The 22,913-nt window shown below is 41.4% G+C and overlaps 1 protein-coding gene across 1 annotated transcript in view; it reads left to right on the top strand.

Moving 5' to 3' along the window:
• DNAJC27 (DnaJ heat shock protein family (Hsp40) member C27) overlaps nucleotides 1-21,889 on the top strand; it is a 37,947-nt gene extending 16,058 nt beyond the window's left edge. The window contains exons 4-7 of the mRNA XM_027555925.1: nucleotides 6,035-6,199; nucleotides 6,810-6,932; nucleotides 15,361-15,521; nucleotides 17,982-21,889. Of these exons, the coding sequence (XP_027411726.1) occupies nucleotides 6,035-6,199; nucleotides 6,810-6,932; nucleotides 15,361-15,521; nucleotides 17,982-18,114 (582 nt within the window). The 3' untranslated portion in view covers nucleotides 18,115-21,889. The remainder of the gene's footprint in view (nucleotides 1-6,034; nucleotides 6,200-6,809; nucleotides 6,933-15,360; nucleotides 15,522-17,981) is intronic.
• Nucleotides 21,890-22,913: the final 1,024 nt, after the last annotated feature.

A 22,913-nucleotide genomic window follows, 5' to 3' on the forward strand; every position in this document is an offset into this window, starting at 1 on the left:
ACAATTTTTCTTCTTTCTTTTGTTTCAGCATTTGAAAAATAGTGTGCTTCTTTCCTCTGGCCTCATGGTTTCTGATGAGAAATCTGCTGTCATTTGAAATGTCTTTTCCCCCCCACTTTGCTTTTTTAACATCGTCACTACTTTTTTAATATAAGATCAGGTCCATTTCATCTTAAGCTTAGAAATTTCTACTGTAAAATTGTTTCAACTCTGCATTAAGAAAGCAGCAGTGTTTTAAGCATTGTATTTTGTGGGAAAAATAGTACATATGACAGAAAACTTCCTACTTTGCTGTTTTCTCTAATTTCTCTTGAACTGTGTAAAGGTTCTTTCATGTTATGTGAGAATCATTTCTCCTCATATGATTATTTTCCTTTTCTTTACTTATATTTCCTTATCATTTGTTGTTTTCATGCCAGCTTTTATACTCCCTGAGCCTCTTAGCCCCAATAATTTCAACGCTTTCAGGGAAGAATGGGGTTTCTGACGGAAAGATTTATTGTGAAGGTTAACTTAATTACCAATAGGTTCAGAGAGGTGTCATTTTCTTTTTTTCTTTCCTATTGCTCTCATGATTTTTTTCCTCTGTCTTTAGTTATTAGAGGTTTAATTATGATGTGTATTGGCATGGATTTCTTTGAGTTTTTCCTGTTTGGGGTTTTCTCAGCTTCTTATATGTGTAGGCTTACATCTCTTGACAAATTTGGGAAGTTTTCAGCCATTATTTCTTTAGTTCTTTTTCAGCCTTACCATATTTATCCTCTCCTTCCTGGACTCTGATCTTGTTATAGTGTCACAGGTTCCTAAGGCTCTGCTCTTTTCCTTTTTTGTTTCTTTTTTCTTTTCTTTCTTTTTTTTAAAGTTTATTTCCTCTCTGTTGTTCAGATTAGGTAATTTTTATTATCTTGCCTTCTGTTTCACTGATTCTTTCCACCATCTCCTCCATTCTGCTGTTGAACACAACTCCTGAGCTTTTTATTTTAGTCATTCTATTTTTTCAGTAATTAATTTTTCTAAAATTTCCACTGTGCCTTTGCTTGTGTAGGTGTGGGTAGATAGTGTTTTCCTGAGGTGTCAGTTTGGAGGAGAGTGGTTATCATGTAAAGTTCTTTGTCTTTCCTGGTCTTTCACTAAAGAGAGCAGCCTTTTGTTAGGCTTTTATTGGTCTGTACTCATTGGTATTTCCAAGTTGTACTTCTCCAGCTCTAAATTTTGGATACATGAGGAAAAGAAAACCTGGGAAACTCACCGCTGTGTCATTCCTCAGGTCCCAAGGTCCCTTGCTTGTCTGCCTTCTTCTCTCCACTTTCCAGAGTCTTCTTATGTATGTTATATGTATTTATATATATAGTATCCAGGAATTTTACTTGTGCTTAGTGGAAATAATAGGGAAAAGTACATCTACTTCATCTGCCCAGAGGAAACGTAACTTAATGGCTATTTAATCTTCCATCTTGTGACACCCAGATATTTAGGTAAAATGAATGAATTCCTTTTGATTGTGAAGCCTTATAATGGTTATATCAATTTCACAAGTATAGAACATTGTCAGTGAAAAAGGCATGGAGGCTCTCAGTGGCCAGAAGTTTGACATAGATTCTGACTACCAGAAATGCTAACATTAATCTTAGGTTACACCAAAGTTATGTAAGTGGAGGGTTAGGAGATGCCTGAGAATCAGCGTGGTCCAGATTTCTGTCATCGTAGGATTTCTTTCCGTAGCATTCCTGATTGATGGCCATTATTCATTTACCAGATAGCAGCATGCCAGTTTTGATGCTGCAGACTGGGAATACACAACCCCTATTTTCACGACACATAAACATGTCAGAGAAGACACATGTTAAACAAAGGACAGAATGCTTGGGAGCACTTAATACCCACACCTAGCTTATCTGGAAAGTCAGGAAATCCTGTTGAAGGAAGCAGCATTTAAACTGAGTGTTGATGGAGAAGTAAGAGTTATGTAGGTTGGTGGGAATCCAGGGACAGTATAATTCACGGGACAGTTTTGAGTGGTGCAGACTGTAAGAGTTTGAAGAGTGCTTTTCTTTAATGATGGGGTCTCACCCCTTCACAAGTTAATCCTTTAGAGTTAAAAACTCCATATTAACGACTTCTCTGTTGTGAAGGCTGCCTTCCTTTGACTTTTGCCACTGATTCTGGTCTTGTTTTTGAAGCAACATAGACTGAGTCTGTGCTTCTGCAAGAGACCTCCTAATATTTGTTAATTTGCTTCTTTCAAGGTGAAACATTTTTTATTCTCTCTAATGCCTTCTGTTGGATAATCTCTAGTGAGCCGACAGGGAGCTGAGAACTGAGCACAGCCTTCCAGATATTGTCTGACTAGTGAAGAAGACTGAGTCTTCTGTTACTTTCTGTCATTAGACACTAGCATCTTACTAACGCAGCTCACAATTTCAATAGCTTTTTTCAGCAGCTCACAGAAATAGAAGTATAATTAACAGAAGTGCCTTAAAATCATCACTTCTGAAGTACCTTTTCTCCAAAATAGCCTTGATCTCTCCTTTTTTGTCAAATTTTTGCTGTCTATAGCTCAAACCCTCCTTTTTGACAAAGCCAAAACCATCATCTTTCTAAGCCCTCAACTGACCAGCATACCCTGTTGCTCAGCACATGCCTAGTGAAGCACCCACGTTCATCCTCGGGGTCCCAGGCTTCCTCAGATCCTTAGCACCTGTTCTGTGTTGGAGCTTCCACTGTCAGCAGTCCAACCCACCAGGTTAACCCAAAGGGCCTACTGAGAAAAGATGGTCCCTCAGCGTGTCAGGTAAAGTGATCTCAGAGGGAAGTGTCGGAGGGGGGACTCCCGCCCAAGAGAAAGGTGGCCTGTGTCTTGCCATGAGTCTTGCTTCCCCTCGCACACACAACTGAATCTTGGGGTTTATTGGAATGAGTTAGTGGGTCTATAATAACTTTCTGAGGCCTGAGTGATATTAAACTAACAGCTTTTTCTAACCTACAAGCTTGAAAAGTGTGCCATCTCTGCTTTAAAGTTCAATGGTCCCAGTTCTCTTAGCATCCTATTTAATTAAACTGTGGATTAAGTCTGCCAGGACTAACAGTAGACTGCTCTTTGGGGAGATAAGAATAATAGGATTCTAAGGCACCACTGAGGCATCCACTTGGGCCTAAGGATACTCAGGTTTGAGGTAATAAAGTCACTCACTCAAGGTAACATAGGTAGATAGTTGCTGAACCCAGAATTGAACTTGAGTCCTTTGAAAGAGAAATCCATTGAGCTTTTTAAATTCTCTTTTTATACACAAATCTCACTTTGGACAGCATGATCTGCACCTTGCAATTTTCTTTTCCTCTTTGGCCTCTACTTCTGTTCTTTACTATAGCACATTCAGCCATTTGATTAAACAAATATGTGTCAAACATTTATACCTGCTAGGCCCAGGGACTGACACAAAGGTGATATGTGCCTTCACACCACTTATAGTCTAGTGGGGAAGACAGCTAGCTATGCCACTAACTATGAAACTAGACAGGAAGTGACATGAGTGCTCTTAGAAGTACAAAATGCTGTGGTATTCCAGGGGATATAGAGATTGCATTCTGTTTTGCAGGTGGAGGGGACCAGATGGTGAGGAAGGGAGAAGAAAAAGCTACATGAAAGATACAGTATTATAGCTTGACCTTGGAAAGTGGAAGATGAAGAGGTGTCCATTTCCAGGTGGAATTAGGAGGGCATAGGAGAAGGCAATGGCAACCCACTCCAGTACTCTTGCCTGGAAAATCCCATGGATGGAGGAGCCTGGTAGGCTGCAGTCCGTGGCGTTGCTAAGATTGGGATACGACTGAGCGTCTTCACTTTCACTTTTCACTTTCATCCATTGGAGAAGGAAATGGCAACCCACTCCAGTGTTCTTGCCTGGAGAATCCCAGGGATGGGGGAGCCTCGTGGGCTGCCATCTATGGGGTCGCACAGAGTCGGACACGACTGAAGCGACTTAGCAGCAGCAGCAGCAGCAGGGCAGGTTTGGAGAATGAGATTATCCAGTTTGAAGTACAGGAGATGGGTTGGGGGACAAGGCTGAAAAGTGGGTGGAGGACTGTTCAGAAACTGTTAATGTCAATTATAAGGGTTTGAACTTTGGAGAGTGTGCACTAGAGAAACAGGAAAGAATTTTTGAGCCAGGGCTTTAAAAAAGATACATATGCACAGTGTATAGTGTTGCTAGGGAGATTGCTTAGAAGACTTGAACAGTCATGCAATCAAGAGATAATATTGGCAACGAAAATGGAAAGGAAGTGATAGTGCAGGAAGCATGGTGGAGGCGGCTTCTGCAGAATTGTCTGAGCAGAGGGACAGGAGAGCAGCAGAGGCTAACACCAGGCTGTCAACCCAAGTGACTCAGAGAAGGGTGTGCTGCTTTCATCACTAGATGTTCAAGAGAAGGAAAAGTGGAGGAAGGAATGAGGTGGAGGGTTTCCTGTTATACGGATTGAATCTGAGGTTCCAACAGGGCATTGAGCTGGGAGTCTAGAGCTACTTGGAAATGCAGAAAGCACAGATGAAAGGACTCGTCTTGGAGGTTCTCACAGTTGAAAATGTGCAAGTGGTTGACTTTGCTGAGTTGGGAAGAAGGATAACAAAGAAAGGACGAGGGCCCAGGACAGGGTTTGGGGAACTGTGGCAGCAGACTGGAGTGGGAGCAATGGAGGGAAGAGGAGTCGGTGGAAGAAGGATGAGTTAAGGAACCTGGAGAATGTGATGTGGGAGTCAGGCAACAGGAGTCCGGACAGAAGGGAAAGCCCCCCTGTAGCTGCTGCTCGAGGGCTGAGGACCCTGAGTACTGAGGGGAAAGGACGCCTTCCTGGTCTTCATCATGTTAAATTCACTCTGATTATGTTGGGTTGGATTTTAGGGGATAGCTTCCTATGTTTCTGTAAGTTAAGAGGCACTTACATTCTTGGCACAGGTGTCTCTCTATGCTCAGAAACCCGTAGATACTTCATGCCAGATGTGTGAGAGAGGTCTTTGTTCTTACCACATATCCAGCATAGGTCTCAGTACTTACCAGATTTTTCTGAAAAGAACACATAATACATGGCCTCTGTCAAGATTCTTACTGGGATTTTGGCCTGAAATCCGTAGTCTGTCAGTGTGACTCCTCATCCACCTAACCTGTCAGGTTAGTGCCTCCTCCACTTCACACCCTGCACTTCCTGCTCCCTCTTCCCAGAAAATACGCCCCAGAGGCGAGTTGCCATGGCTGATAAGAACCTCAGAGAATGAATGCAAGGAAGGAAGGGAGAAGGTGCTGATACACGTTGTTTCCCAGGCACCATTTAGGGGCTCTGCCTTCTTGATCTCATTTACTCCTCATAATAACCCTATGAAGTAAGTAGTATTATCCCCATTTTACAGATGAGGAAACTGAGACGCAGAGAGGTTAAGGGAACTTGCCCAAGATCACACAACTAGTAAGTAAGTGTGAACCCGGATCTGATTCCAGGGCCTGTGCTGTTTTCCACTGCATATTACACAGACACTCAGAGTTCAGAGTTCCAGAGTTGCTGGTGAGACCCAGGAGTCCTAGGGAGGTTCTGGCCAGCCTCCTGGGAAAAGCCAGCTTTTGGATGTGATATGTAAATGGCTATACCTTGTTGCTGAGACTGGTGTCATTTTTGCCTTAAGTTCTTTTTAATTGTTCACTCACCTTCCTAGTTCTTCCTAAGAAGAACTTCATTCAATTTGTGTTCTTCTTAAGGCCTACTGATAACAATTAAAGATTGATTGCCTCTGGGGAGTAGAACTGGAGGTAAGGAGGGACAGGGTAGAAGGCTGTTAGATCCATTACAAGTTCTTCTATTCGAATAGACCTTTTAAAGAAAATCATGTTATTCTGATTTTATTAAAAGCCCTCCAAAGACCAGTAGTACAATTAGTAAACACTGTGAATACACACAAGAACACACTTTGCTAAGTTAATGACTGCGAGATGTACTTTTATAAAATCACAATATCTACATGTTGTGCATCTGTTTTTTTTATGTGAAGGTTCGTAATGAGTTTTACAAGGACACACAGGGTGTGATACTGGTCTATGACGTTGGGCAGAAAGATTCCTTCGATGCCCTTGATACATGGCTGGCAGAAATGAAGCAAGATCTTGGACCTCATGGAAACATGGAAAATATTGTATTTGCAGTGTGTGCCAATAAGGTAACTGTTTTGGAGATGAAATGCTCAACTTTCTAGGTTCATTATGGGAAGAGTGCAGCTCTGAGTTTTGGGGAATAAATAAGAAGAAAAAAATTATGTAATCTGTAATGTTAAGAATCGGCAGCTTTTCAAAACATATGTTCCTAAAACAAAAACAATTGAAAAACAAAACCTGGCATGTTATCCATTTTTTTCTGGTGCCATGTTTGGGAATGGATATTGGTGAGGGAGCAGGAGAGGTGGAGCCTAGTAATCAGACTCTGACCTGATTGGAGGAAGGGGCAGAAGTCAGGAAAATGGCCTGCGGAAAAGTGGAAAAGCAGACCGTGTGTGGCAAACGTGATGAAGCCAACTTCCACAGAGGTGAGCAGCAGCAGCTTTCTCAGGAGAAAGTGCTGGTAGCAGGCACTTGTGGTTTTGCCACAGAAAATCAGTCTATATTCAGTGCTAGTAATTTTTTGGTCCTGGTAATTTTATATATTGGTGCTGGGGTTCAGCTTAAGAATAGTTTTTGCCTCAGCAGAGGGTTGACAGAGACCTCATTGGGCCTATTCTAGAGGGACAAGGTTGGAATATTCTCTTCTCCGCTGCCTCCAACTCTCAATTTCAGATCGACTGTACTAAGCACCGCTGTGTTGATGAAAGTGAAGGACGTCTTTGGGCTGAAAGCAAAGGGTTCCTATACTTTGAAACTTCGGCTCAAACTGGAGAAGGAATCAATGAGATGTTCCAGGTAACCTGGCATTTTATTGTTTTAGAGTTTTTGTGTCTGACCATACCAAATTTTAGCTTAATGATGAGGAGCAGAAAGTAATAGAAGTTTCTTATTAGAATAAGCTGTTTCTTTTCAGAAGCAGGTAAGAAAGAGGGAATGGGAGAGAGAGGGTGAGAATGAGTGTGTGTGTGTGAGAGAGACAGAGAGAGAAAGAGGGAGATTTGCCTCCTGTCTCTTTTAGATCAGAATTATCTACTTATCAGAATTACTGGGGAAATTCTTCAAAATACAAATTGCTGGGCTCCAGGTCCACTGGAAACTTAATGTTTTGTTGGAGCTGAGGAATCTTGATTTTAAAAAACCTCTCTAGGTGATTGCTCTGATCATCAAGTTTAATAACACTTATTATATACTTAAATGGGAGAAAGATTTTCTTTAAAACCATGTTTGGTTATATTTATATGCATAATCAAATGAAAGTATTACTTTGGCAAAATTGCCTTGCCATAACTAATACAATCTTATTTTGTAGCCCTGTGGGTGCAGTTAGAGACCAGGAGACTATCATTGCAGGATCAGCGAGTCATATGTAAAAGTTCTGTCTCACCAATCAAGTAGGCAGTAGAAGGATGCAACCTGAATAGATGGGCACTTTTTAGAACTTGGGCTTCCCTTGTGACGCAGCTGGTGAAGAACCTGCCTACAATATGGAGACCTGGGTTCAATCCCTGGGTTGGGAAGATCCCCTGGAGAAGGGAAAGGCTACCCACTCCAGTATTCTGTTCTAGAGAATTCCATGGACTGTATAGTCCATGGGGTCGCAAAGAGTCAGACACGACTGAGTGACTTTCACTCACTTTTAGAACTTAATAATCTTGAATCATTTTAAGGGGAGCCTAAACAACAAATTAGAGTCAACTCTTAATTCTAGTTTCATTTGGAAGTAAGTGGTGGCATGAATAATGCATTTTTTCTTATGAATATATCTGATATTTTAGGAATTTTTAGCATTTCAAATAATGTAGCTATACTATAAAGAGTTGTTCTTAATTACCGAGTGGGATTTCATTTAATCATTTGTACTGAATCTCCTTCTCACAAGATGTCATCCCTCCTACTAGAAGACAGGTTTCATCTTTGGCTGACAGACTGAATTTGGCATCAGTAGCTTCTATTTCAAGACCAAACATGGTTGATGCTGTTTTGCCACTTTTCTAGTCCTTTGAATACATAGACCTATGTGAGTATGTACCAATATGTGTACAGTAATGATACTTAACCATTTGAATAGTACTTTACAATTCTGGAGAAGTTTACCTGTTCATCTCATTTGAGACTCTTAACAGTGTGTGGCAGGTATCATTCTCATTTCAGATATGAGACATCCAAGAATAGTAGTGATTTGTCCAAGAGGTATAAGTAACTGTCTCAATGTCTTTCAGCACTTAACTCTTAAATGTCTTTCAGCACTTTAAAGATATTTGAGTTTTCCTGTAGTCCTTGAGACTATTTTTTTTCCATTTTTCCTCTGTCTTTTAGATTGCATAATCTATATTGATCTGATTTCAATCTGTTAAATCTACCAAGTGAAGTTTTCAATTCACGGCTTTCCAGTTCTAGAATTTGCATTTGATTCTTTTGTATAGTTCCCAGTTTTCTGCTGAGATTCTCTCTTTACTCATTTTGAACATATTTTTCTTTATCTCTTTGAAATTTATAATAGCTGCTTTACAGTTTTTGTTCAATATCTGAACCATCTTGGGTTCAATTTCTATGGACTACTTTTTTTCCTGACTATGGATCACATTATTGTTTCTTTGTATGAGTAGTGACTTTTTATTTAACACCAGACATTGTAGATAATACACTGTAGAGACTCAGTTTGTTTATTTTCCTCAGAGGAATTTGATTTTTGATTCAGCAGGCAGTTCAGTTATTGACAGATTACACTGAATTTGTGTAGGCTTCACTCTTTTGCTTCAATAGTAAGGCTCAGAAGGAAGCCCAAAGTGTGTTCAAAATTCTTCTAATCTAATTTAGCAGGACTCAGCCTCCAAATTCTGTCCCTCTTGCAGATCTTGTCGATTCTTGGTTTTAGGTTTTGTTAGGCTGAGTCTAACTCCTAAGGCATATCCTTTTTGTGGCATCTCAGCTGGATGCCAGGGGTATTATTAATGAGGTGTTAAGGAGGTCTCTTAACTCTCATGAATCTGTCTCACTATTGAGTCTTTCCCCCTCTCATGAGTCTGTCTCCAGGGAGTCTCTCTCACTAGAGCCAAACTCTAGTATCCCCAGGATGGCTCTTCACCAGTTCTGTTCTCAATCTCTCAATAGTTATCTGGTAAGCTTCAGGTGATTTCATCGTGTGCATATAGAGCCTAGCCGTCAGCTGCAAACTAGTAGGGAACCCCCACATGGACTTCTTGGGGCCCAGCTCCCTCCTATCCAAGGGCCTGCTCTGCAGATTCCAGCCACTTCAGCATCCTCAAGCTCTGACCTCTGCCTCCTTAGCTCAGTGGGACTTTGTTTCTTCTTAGACTCCAGCACTCTGTGACATGGTAGGAAATGGACTCAGAAGACAAAGGAGCAGTCTTACACTTGTTGTCCACTACCTGAAAAGAGTTGCCGTATATATTTACTTTTATAGTTGTTTGGCAGGATGTTCCCATGATTCCAACATGGCTGGCACTCAGACAAGGAGTTTGAAGAGACTTTTGACTTCAATTCCAGTATTCTGTATATCACACCACAGCTGGCCTTCATTACATTACTTGTTATGAATAAATCCCTCAGAAAGTTGTGAGGGTTTATATTTTAGGTTAACTTATAGACTAGTAGAAAACTTTACTGATACATAAGCACAGGCAAACATCTGGAAACTATGTTCCCTATTAGTCTGCTTTTATTTTTTAGATAAATCTTGGGCAGAATTGGGCTTCCCTGGTAGCTCAGATGGTAAAGCGTCTGCCTACAATGCAGGAGACCCGGGTTTGATCCCTGGGTCGGGAAGATCCCCTGGAGAAGGAAATGGCAACCCACTCCAGTATTCTTGCCTGGAGAATCTCATGGATGGAGGAGCCTGGTGGGCTACAGTCCATGGGGTTGCAAAGAGTTGGACACGACTGAGCAACTTCACTTTACTTCACTTCAGGGTAGAATTAGTGAATAATTAGTCTTTTTTTTTTTTTTTTTGAAGGCTAATAAAGAGTATAATAAAACAATTCTATAAGTACTTATAAGTAGTACTTTCCTGCTGGTTCAGTTAAATAAATACTTTCTTTGTTTCCTATTACTTAATAGACACTTTATGTCAGGAAGGACCTTGGTTTTATCTTAACACTGTTAGCACAGAGTAATATTAAGATAGACTAAAACTAAGTCAGCACTTCTCTTGTCTTGGCATCTAGCAGCTTTTCCTTTGACACCCCTTTTCACATGTCAGGGTTTCTTGTTTAGGTTGCCAAGTCAATTAGCTGATACTGGAGATAAGAAAGAGGAGTCAAAGAGAAAAAATTTTAGATGATAATAGGAACTATAGAAATAGCTGAAGAAAAAAGGAGAAATGACTTCCCTGGAGGTCCAGTGATTGAGACTTCACCTTCCAGTGTAAGGGTCACAGGTTTGATCCCTGGTCAGGAAAATAAGGTCCCACATTCCTCGGGGTGCAGCCAAAAATTCAAGAAAAGGGGAAGGGAGATTTTAAAAAATGGAGGGATGAGGAGTAAGTCAATTTAAAAGTCAGTTCAGTCACTCAGTCATGTCTGACTCTTTGCAACCCCATGGAGTGCAGCACACCAGGTTTCCCTGTCCATCACCAATTCCCAGAGCCTACTCAAACTCATGTCCATTGAGTTGGTGATGCCATCCAGCCATCTCATTCTCTGTCATCCCCTTCTCTTCTCGCCTTCAATCTTTCCCAGCATTAGGGTCTTTTCAAATGAGTCAGTTCTTTGCATCAGGTGGCCAAAGTATTGGAGCTTCAGCTTCAGCATCAGTCCTTCCAATGAATATTCAGGACTGATGTTTCCTTTGGGATAGACTGGTTGGATCTCCTTGCTGTCCAAGGGACTATCAAGAGTCTTCTCCAACACCACATTCAAAAACATGAATTCTTCAGCTCTCAGCTTTCTTTATAGTACAACTCTCACATCCATACATGAGCACTGGAAAACCCATAGCTTTGACTAGACGTACCTTTGTTGGTAAAGTAATGTCTCTGCTTTTTAATATGCTGTCTAGGTTGGTCATAACTTTTCTTCCAAGGAGCAAGCATCTTTTGATTCCATAGCTGCAGTTAGCATCTGCTGTGATTTTGGAGCCCCCCAAAAGAAAGTCTGTCACAGTTTCCATTGTTTCCCCATCTATTTGCCATGAAGTGTTAGGACCAGATGCCATGATCTTAGTTTTCTGAATACTGAGTTTTAAGCCAACTTTTTCACTCTCCTCTTTCACTTTCAACAAGAGGCTCTTTAGTTCTTCTTCACTTTCTGCCATAAAGGAGGTGTCATCTCCATATTTGAGGTTATTGATATTTCTCCTGGCAGTCTTGATTCCAGCTTGTGCTTCATCCAGCCTGGCATTTCTCATGATGTACTCTGAATATAAGTTAAATAAACAGGGTGACAATATACAACCTTGATGTACTCCTTTCCCAATAAGGAACTAATCGTTGTTCCATGCCCAGTTCTAATTGTTGCTTCCTGATCTGCATATAGATTGCTCAGAAGGCAGGTCAGGTGATCTGGTAGTCCCATCTCTTTAAGAATTTTCCGCAGAAGGCTTTGGGATAGTCAATAAAGTAGAAGTAGATGTTTTTCTGGAACTCTCTTGCTTTTTCCATGATCCAGAGGATGTTGGCAATTTGATCTCTGGTTCTTCTGCCTTTTCTAAATCCAGCTTGAACATCTACAAGTTCACGGTTCACATACTGTTGAAGCCTGGCTTGGAGAATTTTGAGCATTACTTTACTAGTGTGTGAGATGAGTGCAGTTGTGCAGTAGTTTGAATATTCTTTGGCATTGCCTTTCTTTGGGATTGGAAAGAAAACTGACCTTTTCCAGGCCTGTGGCCACTGCCGAGTTTTCCAAATGTGCTGGCATATTGAGTGCAACACTTTCTTTTAGGATTTAAAATAGCTCAACTGGAATTCCATCACCTCTACTAGCTTTGTTTGTAGTGATGCTTCCAAAGGCCCATCTGACTTTGCATTCCAGGATGTCTGGCTCTAGGTGGATGATCACACCATCATGGTTATCTGGGTCATAAAGATCTTTTTTGTATAATTCTTCTGTGTATTCTTGCCACCTTTTCTTAATATCTTCTGCTCCTGTTAGGTCCATACCATTTCTGTCCTTTATTGTGCCCATCTTTGCATGAAATGTTCCCTCGGTATCTCTAATTTTCTTGACGATATTGCTAGTCTTTTCCATTCTATTGTTTTCCTCTATTTCTTTGCACTGATCACTGAGGCAGGCTTTCTTATCTCTCCTTGCTATTCTTTGGAACTCTCCATTCAAATGGATATATCTTTCCTTTTCTCCTTTGCCTTTTGCATCTTTTCTTTTCTCAGTTATTTATAAGGCCTCCTAGGACAACCATTTTGCCTTTTTCCATTTATTTTTCTTGGGGATGGTCTTGATCACTGCCTCCTGTACAGTGTCACAAACCTCTATCCATAGTTCTCCAGGCACTCTGTCTATCCAATCTAATCCCTTGAATCTATTTCTCACTTCTACTGTATAATCGTAAGGGATTTGATTTAGGTCATACCTGAATGGTCTAGTGGTTTTCCCTACTTTCTTCAATTTAATTCTAAATTTGACAATAATGAGTTCATGATCTAAGCCACAGTCAGCTCCCGGTCTTGTTTTTGCTGACTCTATAGAGCATGAAAGTGAAAGTGAAGTCGCTCAGTCGCTCAGTGTCCAACTCTTTGCAACCCCATGGACTGTAGCCTATCAGGCTCCTCCGTCCATGGGATTTTCCAGGCAAGAGTGCTGGAGTGGATTGCCATTTCCTTCTCCAGGGGACCTTCCCGACCCAGGAATTGAACCCGGGTCTCCCACATTGCAGGCAGACACTTTACCATCTGAGCCACCAGGGAAGCCCCCTCTATAGAGCACAGGTTGGATTAAAGATTCACTGAGCATGGCCCCACCCATCAGAACAAGACTCAGTTTCCCCCTCAGTCAGTCTCTCCCATCAGGAAGCTTCATAAGTCTCATATCCTATCTGGGCAGACAGAATGAAAACCACAATCACAGAAAACTAACCAATCTGGTCACATGGACCACAGTCTTGTCTAACTCAATGAAACTATGAGCCATACCGTGTAGGGCCACCCAAGATGGACGGGTCATGGTGGAGAGTTCTGACAGAATGTGGTCCACTGGAGAAGGGAATGGCAAACCACTTCAGTATTCTTGCCTTGACAACCCCATGAACCATATGAAAGGGCAAAAAGATAGGACAATGAAAGATGAATTCCTCAGGTTAGTAGGTGCCCGGTATGCTACTGGAGATCAGTGGAGAAATAACTCCAGAAAGAATGAAGAGACGGAGCCAAAGCAAAAACAACACCCAGTTGTGGATGTGACTGGTGATGGAAGTAAAGTCCAATGCTGTAAAGAACAGTATTGCAAAGGAACTTGCAATGTTAGGTCATAAATCAAGGCAAATTGGAACTGGTCAGACAGGAGATGGCAAGAGTGAATGTTGACATTTTAGGAATCAGCGAACTAAAATGGACTGGAATGGGTGAATTTAACTCATATTGCCATTATATCTACTACTGTGGGCAAGAATCCCTTAGAAGAAAGGGAGTAGCCATCATAGTCCACAGGAATCTGAAATGCAGTACTTAGATGCAGTCTCAAAAATGACAGAATGATGTGTTCATTTCCAAGGCAAACCATTCAATATCACAGTAATCCAAGTCTATGCCTTGACCAGTTAGGCTAAAGAAGCTGAAGTTGAATGGTTCTATGAAGACCTACAAGACCTTTTAGAACTAACACCCAAAACAGATGTCCTTTTCATTATAGGGGACTGGAATGCAAAAGTAGGAAGTCAAGAGATACCTGGAGTAACAGGCAAATTTGGCCTTGGATTACAAAACGAAGCAGGTCAAAGGCTAACAGAGTTTTGCCAAGAGGACACACTGCTTATAGCAAACACTCTCTTCCAACAACACAAGAGAAGACTCTACCCATGGACATCACCAGATGGTTGATACTGAAATCAGATTGATTATATTCTTTGCAGCCAAAGATGGAGAAGCTTTATACAGTCAGCAATTTAAAAGTAGCCGTAATGTATTAAATTAGTATTTTTAGTGAAGTTATTCAATGACAACAATGGTGCACAAGGCGTGAAATATGAGCAGGATCACAAAATAATTTTCACTTTGAAAAAGATAAAATAGGAAAAAATAATAACAGTTTACAGAATAAGAAAAGACCTATAAGCATATGAAAAGATACGCAACCTCCCTTATAATTAAAGAAATGGAAATAAAAACTGTGAGATAACATCAGATTGGCAAAAATGAAGATGTATGATAATGCCCAATACTGAAAAGAGTATGGGGAAGTAGGCATTTCCATTCACTGTGATGGGAGTATAAACTGGTATAGCCTTTTTGTATGACAGTTGTCAAAATCAGAAAGTAAAATGCACATACACTTTTATTCAGCAGTTTTGCTTTCAGAAATTTATTCTGAAACAGTATCCCCACAAGTGTGCAGAGATATGTGCCCGTAAAAAAATATTCCCTAAAGCACTGTGTGACACAGTGTGTGACACAAAACTGGAAACAATTGACCTGTCCAAGAATAGGGAGTTGATTGACTAAATTATGAGTACAGTCAGTCACACAGTGGAGTACTGAACAGTCATTAGAAGGGAGGAAGAAAGCGTCTATATGCAGCTAGAGAAAGATTCTAAGATTTATTATTATGTGAAAAAAGTTACAAGGTGCTCAGCAGTGTGTTTAATCTGCTCTCTCTTATGTAAATACTTTGGGCTTGGATATGTGTATTGGTACTGAGAGAAAATTATTCTGGAAGGATACTGAAAAAATGTATTAACAATGGTTTACCCCAAGGAGAGGAACTCGAGGGGCAAGGAGACAGTTTTCATTTTACACTTTTTCTACTATTTGAATTTTTCTAATAATATTTGTATACTAGTTTTTAATTTCAAGTATGACTATCTGAGAGTAGGATCATAAGCCATTTAAATTCTTATACTTTTTGTGTGCTTAAATATATATATAATATACATATATGTTCTACGTATATGATTAGTACAAAAGAGAAAATGTATGTTTGCTTTATTGTGAATTTTAAGTTATTGGATTATAGTAAAGTTCTTTAAGTTGATGCCTAGAAAGAATTCCTATTTTCCCCTAATCATTTCTGCTCTGGGATGTGTTTTGTTTTTGCAGACCTTTTATCTATCCATAGTCGATTTATGTGAAAACGGCGGAAAACGTCCTAACACAAATAGCAGTGCTAGTTTCACCAAAGAACAAGCGGACACCATTCGCAGAATTCGAAGTAGTAAGGACAGTTGGGACATGCTGGGAGTCAAGCCTGGGGCCTCAAGGTAAGCGGTGCTCTCAGGTACTAGTGCTGCCTTCTGTTATGAAGATTCAGTCATCAGAGTACAGTGTGACATCTTCTTGTAATGGGCTAGACATATGAAGATGTGTGGAAACAGACTACTTAACACTACTCCTTCACCGAATTCAGTGAGTACCAAAGAAGGGAAATAGAGGGCACAGTTGCCTGGTGTGGGAACTGTCGTGTGTCTGTTGTGTGAGTACCTTTTGAAATGGTATGCTCTGCTTTTGTTGACCAAGAGTCTAGAAACAAATGTCACCTCAATATATACACATATGATCACAAAAGAGAATTCTTAAAGCATAGAATTTTTGAAAAAGAAAGAATGTTAGCAATCAACTTGTTGAAACACTTCATTTCATAAGTGGGAAAACTGGACTCAGGGAAACTAAACGCAGTCAGGGACTCCAGGAGTTAGAGGTAGGATTGACCCCGAACCCAGTGTGTCTTCCGGTCTCTGACTCTGTGTCTCTCAAAAATCATTGTGGTTCCTCATCTGTGTGTATTTGTATTAAATTATTTTATTTTAGCCAAAATAATTATTTTGGAGAAAAAGAAACACAGTCACTACTCTTCATGAAAGAAATAAATCATTACCTAGTATGACTATGTAACTTTTCCCCCAGTCTTATTGAAATATAATTGACATACAACACTGTATAAGGTTAAGGTGAATAGCATGATTTAACTTACATACATTGTGAAACAATTACTGAAATGAGTTTAGTGAACATTCATCATCTCATAGAGATAAATAAAAAAAATGTTTTTTCCTTGTGATTAGAACTTTTGGAATCTACTCTCCTAAGAACTCTCAATTGTTATCTCACTTTTAACTCTATAATAATACTTGTACTATGCATATTATTGGAGTTCTCAGATCTTTTTATTTTGCACCATAGCTTTCCTCCCTATGCTTCTCCCTTTCTACTTTTTCACCTTGATTCCCAGAAAAGAAAAAAGTACATCTCAAAACTTTGCCTTATCAGCATCAACAACATTAAGTATCTCTTCTACATTTTGGTCTCCTAGCATGTCTTCCGGAGAAGGCAATGGCACCCCACTCCAGTACTCTTGCCTGGAAAGTCCAGTGGATGGAGGAGCCTGGTAGGCTGCAGTCCATGGGATCGTTAGGAGTCGGACATGACTGAGCAACTTCACTTTCACTTTTCACTTTCATGCATTGGAGAAAGAAATGGGAACCCACTCCAGTGTTCTTGCCTGGAGAATCCCAGAGATGGGGGAGCCTGGTGGGCTGCCGTCTCTGGGGTTGCACAGAGTCGGACACGACTGAAGCGACTTAGCAGCAGCAGCAGCAGCAGCATGTCTTCAGGTTAAGAAGAGAAGAGGGGATGGGAAGAAAGTGAAGTTGCTCAGTCATGTCCGACTCTTTGCAACCCCATGGACTGTAGCCTACTAGGTTCCTCGCTCCATGGGATTCTCCAGGCAAGAGTACCAGAGTGGGTTGCCATTTCCTTCTCCAGAGGATCTTCCTGACCCAGGGATCAAACCCAGGTCTCCTGCATTCCAGGCAGACACTTTAACCTCTGAGCCACTAGGGATGGGAAGAGGGAGACAGTTATTGGTCACCCTTGATTTGACAGGTGTTACTGAGGATGCTTTAAACACCTGACGAAATTCAGATGACCTTGTAGCGTAAAGTTAATTGGTGGCTTTTGGGGTTTCCCAGGTGGCACAGTGGTAAAGAATCTGCCTGCCCATGCAAGAGATGCAAGAGACTTGGGTTCGATCCCTGGGTGGGGAAGATCCTCTGAAGAAGGGAATGGCCACCCACTCCAGTATTCTTGCCTGGAGAATTCCATGGACAGAGGAGCCTGGTGGGCTACAGGCCATAGGGTTGCAAAGAGTCGGGCACAACTGAGCAACTAATATTACTTTTACTATTGTATATCAAATTCAGCTTTTTTGTTGTTTTGTCCTTTCCCTTATGGACCCTGCTCCCTGGCTGACTTTGTCTGCTGTTTGCTTCTGGAACTACATGCCGTGTCTCTGTTCCCTCTCTGGCCTCTGCCAGTTCTTTCCCTGCGGCTCTGTGTTTCCCATCACCGGATCAATTCCTGAAACCCATCTTCTTGCAGAGTCCTCCTCCAGGGGGGCCTTGCCCCGATGGCCTCTTGTCCTCATCGCTTCCATCAGCAATTATTTGCTGAGTGCCAAATGCCTGTGAGGCGCTAACCACTAATTTTCAGTTGATCATGTTTGTATACTCACTTTGTATTGTCTGTTTTTCTACTTGAATGTTACATATTATTTGTCCATTGTTTGTTTCCCAGTCCTTTAGTCTAACCTTTGAGAAAGGGTCACGATAATTTCAGATATGCTTACTGTAAGAGGTGTTCTGTTATCCAGGCAGCTGAAATGCAGTGGGCAGAGGGTGGGGCTGACCTCCCTACTGACATAGAGCTCTGCTTTTTCTTTGCAGGGATGAAGTCAATAAAGCATATCGGAAGCTTGCTGTGCTGCTTCACCCTGACAAATGTGTAGCACCTGGTAGTGAAGATGCCTTCAAAGCCGTTGTGAATGCCCGAACAGCCCTCCTGAAAAACATCAAGTAGAAAATAGGAAAAAAAGACAGGTGTAGGCCTCGAGTCCAAACAGACTTTCTCTGGAAGTAAAATAGCCAACATGGGTTTTTCCTCCACAAAATTCTTACAGCCCTTTTCACTCACGTGCTGTCATTTGTGAATCAGTAATTTGGCTGCCTGTTTCCATGTCACAGACATTTTGCAGAGAGACAAAATGAAGAGAACCGAGTGCCACTTATACACTGTCGTTCATTTTCTATTTTTGAATGATGATAGATTTTTTTTTTTTTCTCATGAGTTGGTAAGCTCTGTCGGTATAGCATCACTTAGGCACTTTGCTCAGGAAAGTCCACAAAGTTTCTGGAAGAAGGATAGGAGGATCCTTTTGCTTTTTCTTTATTAAAAAAACATTCATCATCAGAGGAAAAAAAAACAAAAATGGAAGCAGACATAGTAGAACCCCTGAAAGTGTGGTGACTTTACAAGCAAGTTGCCCCTTTACAATGAGTTTCTAAGGTGATATTTTAAGCATCAGTCTGCTTAATTAATGAATGAACTCTTGGCAGCCCTTCGGAAGTGAAACAAGGTGATGCTATCCTGAGCTGAGTGGCCCTTTTTTGACGTTCGGTCTGTGCCCCTTCTCCATCACCGGGGGAGAGACCAGCCAGTCCTGAGAGTAGAGGTGGCGGTAGCCGCAGGTTCTGGTAGACTGGCTGCTGCTAGACCTGCCCCTGGGTCTGAGGCCTTTCCCTGGCCGTGGGAGTGCTGGTAGCTGTAGGGGCATCTTCACCTAGGAGTCTGGAGTCAGATCCCAAGACACAAATGCCTGCAGGTCAAACTGGATTGTGTACACATTCCCAGAGGGCCTGATCCGCCTGGTTCGGGCGTGTCTGATGCCCTAGGAGAGCCCCCATAGGAGGCTTATGCCTTTCCTTGTTGCAGCATCATTTGCCAAGACAGGTGGGAAAGGCAGGGTTGCGTCTCAACAGGGGGCCTCCCTTCGCTTCCTCGTCAGTGTGAGCTCCCCTTCCCTTTTCTGTTCCTGCCTTGTCTCTCAAGGCACCGCATCTGCCACCACGTCTCTCTTCTCGAATCCCCGCCTTCCGGCTATTGCCTCCTCTGTCCTGTGCAGCCTTTGCTGGGGCCTGGTAGACCAGAGACAAGTATAGATCCTTGGGGTGGTGGACGGAGAGATCTTAAGGCCTGTGTGGGAAGAATTTGTTACTTTTGTTTAGGTTCCAAATTTCTGATCAGTAATACTTTTAAGCTGCAGATTATGAAAATTAATTTCACATAGAGAAATCCATTCTCTTGCTATCGTCTGTCTCTCAGTATTCAAGAGATGGATGAAGATCAAGTGTCAGGACCGGCCTTCCTTCCAGAGCTCACAGAATAGAGTCACCACGTGGCGTGTTACACCATCACTCTCACGTTACTCAGATTGTTAGCTGTGACCCAGCTGCACTAATTGGGGCTTTAAAGTATATGAAGCTTTGCCATCAGTGAATTTTAAGCAGCTATCCCATATTGATTGCCAAGTAGCATTCGCCTTACCCTACCTGAGAAGAAAAACCACTTTCATTTAATTCAAACCCACTGCAGCTTACTGAACCCTTCCCTTCTCCAGAGCAGCTTCGCTTTGTGTGGCTACCCTTGGGCAGCACTGAGCTGGTTGTCAGGAAACCAGAGCATTGTTTTCTAGTAAGAGTTTTCATTTTGATATTAAAAATGCTTTTTTTTCTTAGTAAAATTGAGATATGAGATATGATTTTTTGTGGGATTTTCCTCTTGCCTTTTAATTTTAACTAGCTTCTGGGCCTGTAAAACTCAGGCCAAAGTTCTTCAGGGTTTTAATTTTGCTGTTGGCCTTCATCATGGCCAAAGTAACAAACATAGATCTGTTCTTGTGGCAGAACTTAAGAGTCACATGAGTGAGGAACTGTGCATGGTGGTGTCAGCCCACATTGACATGACAGCTCACTTGTGTATGTGGCCCTGTGTAAAAACTGGTGCCAGTTTTCATCACTGTCATTAAACACTAGATGGGTCACCTCATTCAGCTACATTGTGCAGATGAGCAGTTATAGCAGGTAGAGTTCTCTAGTTCTTCCATTCACATCCTTATGTAATGAGTGACTTGTTGACATTTAGCCTGGTCTTGATTCTTAGGTCTTGCTCAGTTCCCAGCACCTTGATTACTAATGTTAAGGATGGCCATGTACTACTTCATTTATGGAAAAGAAAGAAAAGAAAGATAAAGGTTCAGGGTCCTAGAATTTTTCTGATTTCCATAATCCTGAGTAGAATGTCAAGAAGTAATGAAATGAAGCCTGATCTGCAATGAAAAGTAACTTCATATAAAATTTTACAGACCTCTGTGCATTAATTTAAATTCTTGGTACAAATGTATATTTTTTAGTTCAACCTTATTAAAATTCTTCAGCCAGTTAGGATTGCACAATACATCAGTGAGAGTAACAACTAGCAGAATAATTTCAATGGCTAAAAAAAATTTTATACAGAATCTTGTTTTTTCAAAAAAGAACAAGAAGTTTGAACAGCTGTTATTCAAGAAAAGCCATTTCTTCTGCATCTGAGTCACCAAGAATGAACACTTTAAAAACTTGTTAGAAATCCCTGGAGGTTTTTGAAATTAATCGCCAACCTACCTAAGAACTTTAAAATATACCATCCTTTTGTTCCTCCCTTCCTCTTTCATGGCTCCTTTTGAATCAATATTCTCAACTGTCAACGTGTCTCTTACTTCAGCAATGTCGTTTATTTCTTTGTATGAATGTGTGCTTGGTAAAGTCCGGACTTGGAGATGTTGTGCTGCTTCCCAAGATAAATTGCTCTGATTCTGTAGATTGCACTCTGTGCTTTAAGGCTCACATTTACCTCAGGAAACTCACTTTAGTATGTTTTGTTTTGTTTTGGGTTTTTTTGCATTGAATTCTCAAATGGTAATTATTTCTTTATACTGGTAAACTAGTACCTAATTTACTGTTCACTAAGTGAGCCATAGATAAGGCAGCTAAATTTCTGAAAGAAAGAAAAAATAGGCAGCCCTTGGCTGCTGTGAATCAGTAATAAGGTCCCTATTTCTCAAAGAGCAATGACAGAATCTCAAGGGGAAGGAGGTATTTCGGTCTCATGTTAGAAAGGGGGGGGGGTTGTGCACACTGCCTTTGACAGGGTGTCAGTATCTGTCCCCTAAGCAATTTCAGTGGGCCCTAGAATGTCACTCCCTTCTCTACTACACTCTGTCTAGCTCACTCTGAGTCTGACTACATTTTTGTGAAACTTTTGCAGAGAAATTAAGCCGCGAAATGGAGCTAACCTCCTTCCATTGCAAGTTTTGCGAAGGGAAGAGGGGTTCATATTTCTCATGATAGGTACCTAGCACAATTGTAAGAGACAGTTACTAATGTTTATATGTTGGTGTTTCCATTAAGCATTTCTAGAGGAGACGAAAGCTTAAACTTGTGGTGTGGATGAGTTAGATCGTGTCTGACAAGCAGTGCAATATGAAGCTGTGCAATAAAGGCTGTGTTGTGAAATGAAGCACTGGAAAGCTGGACAGTTCGGGTTAGCTTCCTGCAGCAATTGCCCGCAGGATGGTCTGCCCTTGGCCCAGGAATGCAGTCTCTAAAGAAACCCTTTGCTCTTACGAGGTAATTTATGTATTTGCTTTCTGTTGAAATAATGGAAAATGTTAAAGCTAACAGCTGTCTATGTCTTGTATAGAGAGTGTCATATGTATTTAAGTTGTGTATTTTTATAAAGTAAAGCCAAATGCCAAACACTGGTCTGTGGGCTGCACTCATTTGTTGAGACACTGGTCTTTGAAGCAGAAGCTGGCCGTTACCGACTGAGATCATAGATAAGACATCTTGCTTTAGTTGCCAGTGGGTAAAATGAAGGAAATGGTATTCAGTGGTCCCTCAGGCTGTTCTAACCTTAATTAAGTTGTGATGAAAGTCTCTGCTGTCTTAAAGAAAGATACTAATATTATGTTTGCCTTTTTAATTCAAATGAAACTATTGTTATCTCATTTTAATAATGCAGGTCTAATTCAGCTAATTAGTCCCTGGACAACAGGAATCCTTAAGTAACAGACTATGGTGAATGCGAATTTGAAAATAAAAGCCTTGTAGGCCCAGCCCACAGAAGGCTTCAAACCAGAGCTCTAATTTTCATTGTGAGTGACGTTCCCTATCCCCTGAGAATGCACTCACTCCTGGGGAACCGCTCTACCCTCTCCATACTGCTGACGTGTTCTGAAGCAGAGCTGCCAAATCCTCCTATGACCTCCCCCTTGCTCCTTGGTCACAGAGCTTGGCCCGAGAGATGGGAATGTCACCCAAGCTCTGGAGAAGGAAATGGCAGCCCACTCCATGGAATCCCATGGACAAAGGAGCCTGGCAAGTCCATGGGGTCGCAAGAGTTGGACACAACTTAGCGACTAAACCAGCACCACCACCACCTGAGATCTTTCTAGTTGGAATCTAGGAAGACAGACTTTCTCTCAGGAGAGACAGATAGGAGGAGTCCTCCTGCTGATGCTGGCAACCGTGATTTCAACCTCATGGAAAAAATCAGAGCGAATGAAACAGACATTCAGAGACTGTATTGGTATGGCAAAGATGTTCCTTGCAGTCCCCAGGGTCCCCTGAACTGGCTGCTCTACAAGCCCATCAGCTACCCCAGAATCCTCCCAATCATTCTCCACTCCCTGGTTTTCTGCTTAAGTTTGTTGGAGTTTGCTTTCTGTTACTTGCAACCAAAAGGATATTAGAAAATAATAGACATTAAGGGTCATAAGCAGG

Source organism: Bos indicus x Bos taurus, chromosome 11, assembly GCF_003369695.1.
Source record: "Bos indicus x Bos taurus breed Angus x Brahman F1 hybrid chromosome 11, Bos_hybrid_MaternalHap_v2.0, whole genome shotgun sequence".
In the NCBI taxonomy this organism is placed as follows: Eukaryota; Metazoa; Chordata; class Mammalia; order Artiodactyla; family Bovidae; genus Bos; species Bos indicus x Bos taurus.